This window comes from Peromyscus maniculatus, chromosome 3, assembly GCF_049852395.1.
Source record: "Peromyscus maniculatus bairdii isolate BWxNUB_F1_BW_parent chromosome 3, HU_Pman_BW_mat_3.1, whole genome shotgun sequence".
Classification (NCBI taxonomy): Eukaryota; Metazoa; Chordata; class Mammalia; order Rodentia; family Cricetidae; genus Peromyscus; species Peromyscus maniculatus.
Window position 1 is genome coordinate 55,963,310 of NC_134854.1, and position 12,219 is coordinate 55,975,528.

Genomic DNA, 12,219 nt, shown 5'->3' on the forward strand with positions numbered 1-12,219 from the left:
TCATTCCTAAGTCTAAGCCAGTTTTAGAGAAAGAAGGAAAATTTGACTAAGTGAAATAAAAAACCAAATTCCTTGTTTGTAGTTCAGTTCTCTAGTTGATGACTCTTAACCTTTCTCTTTTCTCCTCCTTCAGTTAGTCTTACTGAAGTTTCTTTGAGCTCATGCTTTCTTGCGGGCTTTGTCTATGCATTTGCTAATTTTTAATTTCCACTAGATCATGAAGTGCTGACAAGATTGTTGGGAAGGAAAACTGAAGCTGAGTATCAGCTAGAATGTTTGCTTCAGTAGGAAAGTGCTGACGTTAGGTAGTCTTCCAAAAGAAGTTCTTGAAAACATAAGAGGATGTTCCTCATGGTGCTGGAGATTAGCTCTGTAGTAGAACACTCACTTGTCTGTTTCCAGCATCTTTTTACTACCTGGGGCAAATACCTGGTAGGTGGGGGAAAAAACTTAAAACAAGATTGGTTTTGGTTCATAGTTTCTGTCTGAGGCTTCAGTTAGCTGGCTCCATTGCTGTGGGCATAAGGTGAGAGAGATCATCCTGCTGGTAACTGAATGTGAGAGAGGACACTGACCAGCACAGACAAAATAAGAGTCTGGAAACAAGACACCTTTCAAAGGCACACCTCAGTGACCCACTTCATCTGCATGGGCCCCACTTTCCGTACTTTCTACCCCCTCCCAGTAATCTAGTTAACTATGACTTCATTAGCAAACTGGTCATTGATTAGGCCAAAGCTTTCATATCTACCAGCTACAAGACCTAGCCTTCAGTATATGATCCTTTTTTGGGGGATAACTTCATATCTAACTATAATTGAACCTGCCGGCTCTTTTTGTAAAGAATAGAAAAATAAGTATTCACCAATTGAGTTTATATTAAGGCCTTAAAATTCCTCCAGATCAATAGAGGAGAATCTCAGGGAGCTATTACCTGGAAGAACCTATCATAAGCATTAAAATTCAAGATCAAGAATTACTAGGATGTGGGCCAGTAATATGGCTCAATGATCTGAGTTCAGCCCCTGGATCTCATTTAATGGTAGAAGAAGAGCATCAACTCTGCAAAGCTGTCCCCTGACCTCCACATGTACCATGGTACATGTCCACTCCCTCATCCTGCCCTCTACAGGCACCACACACAAAGAATACCAGGGATCTTGGCAGTAGTGCTTCTATCTTATCAGGAGACCTGCTTCTTTGCAAAGGGCTTGGCCAAGAATTCATACCTGTGATCTGAACATTCAGGGTGGTAAAACAAAAGGACAGTGAGTTTGTGACCATCCTGTCTACTTAATGAGCATGGGGCCATCCTGAGCAGTGAGGCCCTATCACAAGAAACAAAGAAAACACTCAACAAAAAAGGACTTGAGTAAGAAATACTAAGGAAAGAGTTCATTTTAGACCCACAACTTAACTTGAGTAGTCACTCCATCTTGTTTGTAAGCTTCTTTTTTTTTTTTTTTTTTTTTTTTTTTTGCTTTTCTCAGGCAGACACAATCCCACCTCTCCTGTGACCATGTCTCTTGAATATGACTAAAACTTTGCCCTAATCTGGCTTTGTCCCTTTCAATTTTGCCTTTAAAACAATGTTTTATTCTGTGTGTGTGTGTGTGTGTGTGTGTGTGTGTGTGTGTGTGTGTGTGTGTGTACACGTACACACTCATAATGGGGTGGTCTGCCTAGTTGGTTCTCTTCTTTGACCTTTATGTGGGTTCCAGGGACAGAGTTCAGGTTGTCAGATAAGCACAGCAAGAATTTTGACCTGCTGAGCCACCGCTCAGACTCACTTGTGTCTTTTTGTTCCTTTTCCCTAATCATGCTGATGACTTTTGCCTTTCTGAAATTGCTACTTCAGTAACTTGCTGGGACTTTCATCTTGATTGGAGAACTTTTATATATACCTTTAGTTTAGCCATCTCTAGTATTAGTACCAATGTGAAGTCACATCTAGAAGTGGATTGATTATCAAGTGTATTCTTTTATCAGTCAATAGAAAAAAATCTCGGAAGCTGTAGTAATTTGATGATGATTAAGAGGTAATTATATATCTATATCTTAAAGTCCTAAAAATGTAGTTTTAAAATAGCTTTTGAATGTCAGAAAATTTTATGTCACGATCAGTTATCAAGTGTATTCTTTTATTAGTCAATAGAAAAAAATTTCAGAAGCTGTGGTAATTTGATGATTAAGAGTTTGTGGAGATAATCATTCTCACTAAAATTTGAATTTTGTGAATACATACTATGTTTGATACTGAACATAAGTTAGGTAGCAAGCCAGACATAGACTGTACTCTTAGCAAGTTTATAGGTCAGAGAAGACAGAATTCAAGTGCTCGCACATTCCTGAGAAGTAGGGGGCTGGAGAGATAGTTCAGCAATTAGGAGCACTTATTGCTCTTACAGAGGACCCAAGTTTGGTTCCAAGCACCTACAGGTTGCTCACAATCATCTTTAATTCCAGTTCCGGGGAATCTGACATCCTCTTCTGGCCTCTGAAGGCACTGCATGCACATAGGCAAAACACACATACACTTAAAAAAAAAAAGCCTCCCCAAGAAAAGGATGATTAAGTTCCACTTTGAAAATTAATATTAGCTAGGCAGCAAATAAGATCAGGTAGTGTCCCAGATATGTGGTAGCTCCAGAGAACATTTCATTTGAGGAGTTAAATAGCTGTTAAAGCACAAACATTTCATTTTATAAATGAGAAACTGAGGCAAAAGAAAGTTGAGTGACTTGTTTAGTATGATAGAGCTTCTCATATTCTGGTGTATTCTGTGCTGATGATTGCCTTGTTAATCCATTCATTATCCACTAAGCAGCCTCTGGTTACCACATTTTTGTTTTTCTTAGCAGTGTCCATGAATGCTTGATCATGTTCCAAAAAGAATACTTCTGCCTCTGTTTTATCAGTTGTTTAGGCAAAATCTAGAGTGTTCGTGTTAATATGGATTGTTTAAATTCTTTGAATTCCCTCTGCTGTAACAGCCTTTCCATATCAACCCTTGGTTATTTGCTAATACTTAGAGGCTTACCAGTGTTATTGATGTATACATTCAAGTTTTAGTTTTCCTTTTGAGACAGTCTGTTGTCCACATTGGCCTTGAACTCCTGAAAACCCCTCTGCCTCAGGCTTCTGTGTTGTGAGCTACCACACTTAGATTTTTATGTAATTCTTTTCACTTAATGTTAACACAGTTAATTTTTTTTTTTTTTATTTAAAACCTGTTGAGTACACCATGCTGGGCACTGTGTAAGACACTGAGCATACACAATACACAGAACAGCACCTGCTTATTTGCAGAGGTAACAGTCCTGTGAGGAGCACTGTGCTGCTTTAGTGGCACACGGGGATAGCAGCAGACAATTGCAGGGAAGGTATGCTCATCTTTGCGATCTTTGGGCTAAAGTGTTTGCTGCGCAGGGAATGTCCAAGGGTTTTTGAATAAGAAAGACCTCTTTCTGCAATCTGATTTCTTTGTCTGGAAGGTTAGCGTTCAGTGGTGAGATGTGGTTGGGGCAGATTGAGTGGCACTAAATCATGAAAGGTTTGCCAACAATGTTGAGGAGTTGCATTTAATCCTAAAGGCAGTGAAAAGCTGTTGAATGTTCTCAAGAATAGAATGACATGCTAGATCTGTGCTCTGGAAATACCATTTTGGCTCTCATATGGGCATATCAATGTAATTTTATAACTATTTTGTTTTGTCATGAAGGTGTTATGCCCAGATGTTTACCAGAAACTATTTCCATAAATCAGTGGTCTTCAACTCTAAAAGTGGTTCATAAAAAACTAACATTGTATAAAATGCCTTCTTTTTGTTGTTGTTGTTGTTGTTAGATCCCATTTGTTTGCACTTTACTATGCATTCTTGTTTGGTATAGAGTACTTGAATCAGAATGTTTTGGGAAAGGATGTGTATTGATAACTTGCTAAAGCCCCCAAATTACTTCCATTTTAGTAATTCAACCAGAATCCAGAACCACTGCTGCTCTTGGTTGAAATATTACCTGTCTTTTTCTTCCATTTCTTTCCTTTTTTAAATTTTTTTTAGTTTTTCCAGACAGAGTTTCTCCGTGTGGTCCTGGCTGTCCTGTATCTTGCTTTGTAGACCAGGCTAGCCTCAAACTCACAGAGATCTGCCTATCTCTGCTTCCTAAGTGCTGGGATTAAAGACATGTGCCACCACTGTCTGTCTACCTATCTTTTTCTTAATGACTTAATTTTATTGGGCCAGTCAACAGCATTTGACACAGGCACTACTGCTCCCCAAATAATGGTCCCCTGAGTTTTTACTCCTATAAGCCTCTACTCTACCCCATAGCCAGATAGATTGTATCCTTCATTTTCTTACAGTAGTCTTCTGCTTTTCTTAATCAGAGTAAAACTCAAGTTCCTCATAAGGGCCTGCCTACTACATGACCTTATGGCAAACTACCTGTCTGGCCATGTATGCCACTGTTTTTGTGTTGAATGAAAATGACACAGGCTTCCTTGGGCTAGTGTTCTCCCCTGGGCCCTAAATGCTATTGTGTCAGGTGGGATTGTTGCACGAATCCTAAATGGTCTTATAATAAAAACCCAGAGTCAGATATCAGGGTGAAAGCCGAAAAATCAGAGAACAGAACAAGCCACAGCTACCACCTCTTACCTCATCAACTCCTCAGCCTGACAGAGCCTCTGCAAGAGTACCAATTCCTGTTTCCTCCTGTCTTATATTCCTTTCTCTGCCCAGCTGTATCACTTCCTATCTCAACCTTCCTAGTGCTAGGATTAAAGGTGTGTAATCCCAAGTGTTGGAATTAAAGGTGTGTGCCCCCACTGCCTGAGCTCTGTGGCTAACTGTGGCTGGCTCTGTCCTCTGATCTTCAGGCAAGTTTTATTTCTTAGATTACAAATATATCACCACATGGGATGCCTGTATTCCAGTTTCCAGGAGACAGCATATATTTTCTGGAAGAGAAAAATGAAACACCTGTAGCGTATAACTTTTTTTGTTTGTTTTGTTTTCCGAGACAGCGTTTTTCTGTGTAGCCCTGCTTGTCTTATATTGTTCTATAAGTCAAGGGGTCTGGGTAGGTAAAAAAGTGGAACCTTTTAGTCAATTAAAACTGCCTGTGTGTAATCTTATAAACACCCCCAAAAATAGTGTGATTAGTGTGTATTATGTTGAAAACGGTTAAGAATTAATGGCATAACATAGACTGTTCATTTGAGAAAGAGGTTGCTGTCTGTAAAGTTCTAGGAAAAGACCAAAATTTAATGTTGAGGGAGTTCCAAGTCATGGAGAGGTTTAGTATCATATAATATTCTGATCACATTAGTTAAGGTTATGGAAGTTTGTAAGAAAAGTCTAAAGAGCACTGTAGTAATCACAAAGTACCAGAGGTGAGAGAGAGGCGAGGCCAGGAAAACCCCAAGAAGGGACTAAGGCACTAGAGGAAGAATGTCAATTGGTTTTCTAGATAGAACTTAGCACTAACTTAGCAGGAGAGATTGTGAGGAGGGATGATAATCCACGAGATACTTGCAAAATAGTGAATTTACTGACATAGGAAATTATACACATGGTGATAATCATAAAGTATAGAAGATCGAGGGGATGCTATTAGCATATTTAGAATTTATAAGCAGGGCCTTAGTGTAATAGACAATAGATTACGAGACATAATTGTCATTGCTTATGTCTGTTCTTTGCCTCTCTGTTCTTATATATAATTTTGATCATTGTTTTGATCATTACTGCCTCATAAAAATCATTTATTGGTGACAGTACAGTTTCTGTGAAGGTAAGATATTGATGTAGACATTAGAACATAGTAATGCCAAACTTAAATCTCAGTTCCTATTTAGTGTTTAAAAAAAAAGAATAGCTTTTAGTTAGGCCCTGTGAGTTAGCCACATAAATGCACTTAGGAGGTAGTCACATTAATTAGAAACTTAAAAAATTACCAGTGTGCTTTTCACTTAAAAGGGATGGTAAATGTCCCCATTATAAGGATAAAGATGATTAAAGCGGGGACAGTTTATGCCTTATTTCTTCTTCTTTTATAGGTTTTAAAACGACCAGAGTATTTTGGGAAGTTTGGTAAAATACATAAAGTTGTCATCAATAATAGCACATCATATGCAGGCTCACAGGTAACTCATTATAGGGATTTTTGCGTTTCCTCCCTATGGTCTGGGCTTGACCTGGGCTGTCAGAAGGAAAATTTGCTTTCTGCAATCAGAAAGCTTGAGGGTCAAAGGAGTTATACAGTGTAGTGACCTCTGTTGGTGGGCTGGGGAGTTTGTATGTTCATTTGATCCCTCAGGACTTAGAGTGAATGGCTGATGGAATAAGAGGGAAATAGAAAACAAAAGTTTATTGAAGGGGCTAAGGGGTGGGGGTGGTTACCACGCAGCCTGATAACTAGATAATTATTTATAGTCAGTATTAATTTTAGATATTGAAAACTTAATACAGCAGCTTTGTTAAACTGGCATTAGTTAACAACATGTATAGATCATGTTTATTTTTGAGAGTATTTACTTTGATACAGTGTCTTTAAATCTGACCTTTTAAAATTTCACTTCTAAACTTCTTTGTAACTTTGATGAGCCTGTCGAGTTACTTTTGAAAAATAGGGGGTGGGGGGAGGAAAGATACTATTTTATTTATCTATGTTATAATCCACTTTAGCTAGATAAAGTTCAAGCATGATTACTTTTAAATGAGCTAATAGAAGGAACAACATTATATCAAAAACTATTCTAATTATTACCATTGTTATTAACAATGTCAGTAGTAAAATAAAAACTTTTAGAATTCTTAGGCAGGTTGCAAAAGAATTTTATTTTTCAGCACTAATTTGAAACTAACAACAGTGGAATGGGATGTGCTTTGCTTTAGGGTCCGAGTGCCAGTGCTTACGTAACCTATATCCGGTCAGAAGATGCTCTCAGAGCAATACAGTGTGTCAACAATGTGGTGGTAGATGGCAGGACACTGAAGGTAAAATGTTTCTCTTGATTATTTTCAGTCTTTTAAGAGGAAGTGTTAAGATTAAACAGTAGAGGAGTACCTGGCATTTAAAAGGTAACTTTGAGGGCATTTAATTTAAAGGTTGTCTTTTTGGTTTCCATACCAACCTGTTATACACAAATTATTTAGTACTAAGTAGGGCTCTATTTTATTTATTGAGTGGGAATGCACATTATCTAGAGGATAATACTTTAACATTTTAACTAATGTTTTTCTTATTTTATGAAAATAGAACTGTTCTCATCAGAAATGGGTAATAGTTATGATTTGTTTATGTTTGGGCAAATAATCCCAACCAATGTAAATGAAGAAGGATGTCATCCTTAGAAAAAGGAATTTCCTTTTTTTCTTCTGTACCGAATTACTTATAAACATGAAACAGGCTTTTCTCTGCCCCTGATGCCTAGATAAGAAGATTTGAATTTGCAAACTCTGGAAACCATTCACTTGGATGTTTTCTCTATATCTTCTAAGTAAACATCTATAAGTCCACCAATTCAGCTCCCTAGTGTTCTCAGTCATGCTTGGTTCTGTCTGTGTTTCATTTTAGGTAAAGTAATAAATAAAGGAAATTAATCATGGAAATTGACATTGTGGTATCAATTCATGTTTTGAGTGTTCTTTCCCCTGTTCCACTCTTCTTCCTACAGGCGTCTTTAGGTACAACAAAATACTGCAGTTACTTCTTAAAGAATATGCAGTGCCCAAAGCCTGACTGCATGTATCTGCATGAATTGGGAGATGAGGCAGCCAGCTTCACAAAAGAGGAAATGCAGGTAGTAAACTCATGTGAATTACTAGTTTAGTACAAAAGGAATTACTTTTAAAGTTAAAATTATAAAGGCAAAAACGAAGATTTGAGTTTATGAAACCGATATTACTTTAAAGTAGCATTTCCAAAGTGTCTCTTAAAATGTCTCTTCTGGCTGGGCAGTGGTGGCGCACGCCTTTAATCCCAGCACTCGGGAGGCAGAGCCAGGCGGATCTCTGTGAGTTCGAGGCCAGCCTGGGCTACCAAGTGAGCTCCAGGAAAGGCACAAAGCTACGCAGAGAAACCCTGTCTCGGGGAAAAAAAAAAAAAGTCTCTTCTGTGGACATGGTTCCAATAAGAATGAACCTGTGGTCAGCTAAGTCAGAAGACGACATTAGTAAATCAGCAGATTGATTTGTTGCAAAATGCTCCAGAGGTTTAATGTGCCAGCTTGTATTCAAACAGGAATCTGACTGACCACAGGAAACACTTTGGGAGTCCACTTAAAGGAGAATGTCAGCAATAAGAAAGCCAAGGAGTTACAGTAATTATTAGTTGGGATTTTTTGTTGTTGCTTTTGTCTGTTTTGGTTCAACATCTACTCTTTATAGAATATTCTAGAAAATAATAATAATCTGTCCAATGATGCTGATCCCATTTTTAAGCTGTGACTCTCCTTTGAAAGTGTCCACAGAGTAGTCAGTGCCCTATAAAAGGTGACTTGAAGGCTTAATATCCTGTCTTCTTTTTTACGTTTCCTTTTCTCCTGTCTCCTTTCAATTTGTAGTATAAACATGCTTTTACAAGTAAAAATGTTGACCATACGGCATATTAAAATGAGGATTATACCAAAGCACAATGCTGCAGTTCCCTTTTGTAGATGAGGACTTCAGATTGTTGCTGTGGACTTTTGCAGGAATACTTCTCATTTAGAAGGTGGGGGGCATTCATTGCTACTTTTTATTCCAGGTCAAACTAGAAACTATATGAGCTTCTTTAAAGGCAGATTGTAAACAGCATGAAGCTTTGTCTCTTTTGACTTGGAGTTAATACAGATTAAGTCCCATTCATTATAATAACCATGTTGGTGATTTTTGACAACATTGTCTTTGAAATTAAAAAAACAGTGTTTAAAATAATGATACTCAACAGGGCAAACAAAATACATCTTTGTTAGTTAATAACTTCAAAAAGTTTTGTTCATGAATGATTTTTTTCTTTAAGTGAAACTTTGTTTTTTGAGTGTGTGTGCATATATAGGGCATATATAGGTGTGTGCAGGTGCCCTCCCCTGTGCATGCACCTGTGGAAACCAGAGGTAAGCATAGAACATGAAAAGTCTTTCTAGATGGCTCTTCACCGTAATTTTTGAGATAGGGTCTGTTTGGTTGATCTGAGACTGGCTGACCAAGGAGTACATAGTATCCTACTGTCTTCTCCATACTTACTCTGTTTTGTTTACACACACACACACACACACACACACACACACACACACACACACACACACACACACACACACGGCCCCAAACTCAGCTCCTTGTGTTTTTACAACAGTACTCTGCCCACTGAGTCATCTCCCCAGCTCCTGGGTTAGCCTTCTTGGATGAAATCTAGATAGAAACATTTCAAACTGCATTTTAAGTTGTGTCTATATATTTAACACCTGCTATTACTGTGAGAGTTTGTCCAAGGATTTCCAGGTCCAAGTTGATCTCATGTAAATCTGTTGTTCAACAATAGGAGAAAAATGCATGTGGTGAAATTTTTTTAACTGCCTGAATGAACTGCTCCATAATCACTTATATATCAGGCTGAGCCATAATAGCTCCTGAAGTGTTGATTACAGAAAGAATTTTCTAGGTGGTTTATGTTTTAAAGATATAAAATTCACATCAAAATATATTTTTCTTATCTTAAAACTCATTCATAGTACATTCTTTTTACCTGAGTTTTAAGATTATTCTGATAGTTCCTTTGCTGAAATATTTCTCAGTATGGAAAGAACATTTGAGTAAGTTGTATCATGGCAAAACCAAAATCCATCTTTCTTTGTTGCTGTATAACTCAAAATTGAGTAACCAGCTTGTGTGTCAGAGTAGGGAGCAGTGCGTGTGTGCTGTACGTGATGCAGTTTGTGCTAAGTTAGATGATAACCACCCTCACTTCATATTTTGATTTTATTTTATTCTCTTGTATTTCCATTTTGCCACAGTATATACTTAAATCACACAGTTTTAATGTAGTTGATATTTCCATCATTAAGTGAAAAGTTCTTTTAGTCAAGACACATATAGAGATGGTAAAAAGTACTGAGAAGTCTTTTCATTCCATTTGTTTTTGTTTACAGTTTGCTTCTACAGTGATCCTTGTCTGATTTCTCCTGTACCATTTGTGACATTGCCTTCTGATAGAAAGCCACCCCAACCAACTAGAGTAAGGCAGTGTTTCTGGGATAGGTAGTGGGTGCCAGCAAGGTTTTCTGTAAAAGGCCAGCCTAGTGTAGTATTTTGGGATTTCTAGACTCTGCAGCACCTGTCACTGTGCTCCACTATCTTACTGGGAGACTTCACTCCAGTTTTGTAGCAAGGAAGCGGATAGACAGTGTATAAATGAGTAGCCAGACTGTGTCCCAGTGTGGCATTGGGACACAAGGAGAGACTGTCTGTGAACTGCTTCTTCCTGGTTTAGAGTAGTTGAAGACATTCATTTTTATTTTGTTTTAGGTAGGGAGAAAGTAGAGAATAAAAACAAATTAATGGTATTTTTATCTGGTGTCAAGATAAAGAAAAAAATGTAAGAAAACTGGATTCATTGTGCTGTTGATTTCTAAATAAAAGCAGACATCTATTGATAAATTTTGTTTAATCATCAGTTGTTCCGGTTTCCTTCCAGTTGCTGTGACAAGCAGCATGACCAAAAGCAATTTATGGGAAGAAAGGGGTTTATTTCAGCTCACAGGTTGTAGTTGATCTTAGAGGGAAGTCTGGGCAAGAACTCATGGAGGAATGCTGCTTGCTTTCCTGCTCACCTGCTTATCTATAGCTAGTTTCCTTTTATAGCCTAGGAATGGTACTGTCCACAGTGTGCTGGGCCAGGCTCTCCTACATCAGTTAACCCTCAAAATAATTCTCCACAGCCAGGCCACTGACCTGGGCAATCCCTCCGTTGGCATTTCTTTCTTAGGTGATTCTAAGTTGTATCAAGTTGACAATTAAAGCTAGCTGGGGCACCAGAAAACTCAGTAGTGACTGCGGACTTAGTTGTGTGAGAGAAACTGCAAGGACTTTAAATGTTTTATTGTATTTATTTAGTCAATTATATGTGTGTGTTCACATGTGCATAAATGTGTGCACATGCACACATGCCATGGCACATATGTGGAGGTCAGAGGATAGCTTGTGGGGTTGATTCTCTCCTACCATATGTGTTTTTCAGGGATCAGACTCCAGGTTGTGAGGCTTGCCAACAAGTGTTTTTACCCACTGAGCTGTCTCAGTGGCCTCTTTCTGATGCACTGATGTGGTGACATTTTTCTCTACATATGGTTCTGAGGGAATGCTTTGGTCTGTGGAGCATCTGTAGTGTATTTGGCTGGAAAAACTTGTTGGTCTAAAAGTTTTGTAGCATCATCCCGAGGTTTCTTTGGCTCTGTGAGAAAACTCTAGTGTTCTCTTTATGGTACCTTTAATAATTAGAAAGTAGCCAAGCATTTCATACCAGATTGTTTTTTGAATCCCACTGCAGTTTTAATTTCTTCTTTCATTAGGCGGGTAAACACCAAGAGTATGAACAGAAGCTACTTCAAGAATTATATAAATTAAATCCCAATTTTCTTCAGCTATCTACGGGTTCAGTTGATAAGAATAAGAACAAAGTGACACCATTGCAGAGGTATGATACGTAAGTACTGATTAAGTACTAATACTACTCTAGTGAGATGTCTTTCCCTCCTGTTTGTCATTCTTCTCATTGTGTATGTATTTTTTAGACAAAATTCATAAAAAGATCTATCATTTATGCACCATTTTCAGCTATATATAAATGTCAGGTTATAGTTTCTGAATATGGTTTCTATTTTATTTTATTTTAAAACAGGGTCTTATAAAGTAGCCTTCACTGTCCTGGAACTCACTGTATAGACCAGGCTGGCATTGAACTTAGAGATCCTTCTGCCTCTGCCTCTGCCTCCTGAGTCCTGGGATTAAAGGTGTGTGCTACCAGGCATGGCTAAATTTGAATTTCTGTTGCTCACTGCTCCTTAGTAACACTTAGCTTCTTAATGCCTTCACTCTGAGCTCTTATTTACAGATGGGGACAGCCTTTCATGTTGAAAAGAAGTCACAGAGCTGGATACAATGCTCACATCTCTAATCCTAGCACTTAAGAGGCTGATGCAGGAGGGTCACAAGTTTAAGATCACAGTCTGGGCTAAAGA

General features: G+C 38.1%; 1 protein-coding gene across 6 annotated transcripts in view; it reads left to right on the plus strand.

The window, feature by feature from the left end:
* Cnot4 (CCR4-NOT transcription complex subunit 4) overlaps positions 1-12,219 on the plus strand; it is a 111,767-nt gene that overhangs the window by 54,165 nt on the left and 45,383 nt on the right. For 3 of the 6 annotated variants that reach the window (XM_006990392.4, XM_006990391.4, XM_006990393.4), the window contains exons 4-7: positions 6,061-6,147; positions 6,899-7,000; positions 7,681-7,806; positions 11,551-11,675. In XM_006990392.4, the coding sequence (XP_006990454.1) occupies positions 6,061-6,147; positions 6,899-7,000; positions 7,681-7,806; positions 11,551-11,675 (440 nt within the window). Of the gene's footprint in view, positions 1-6,060; positions 6,148-6,898; positions 7,001-7,680; positions 7,807-11,550; positions 11,685-12,219 lie in introns of all 6 variants that reach the window. The other 3 variants (XM_016008674.3, XM_016008675.3, XM_016008676.3) reach the window with 1 other exon arrangement.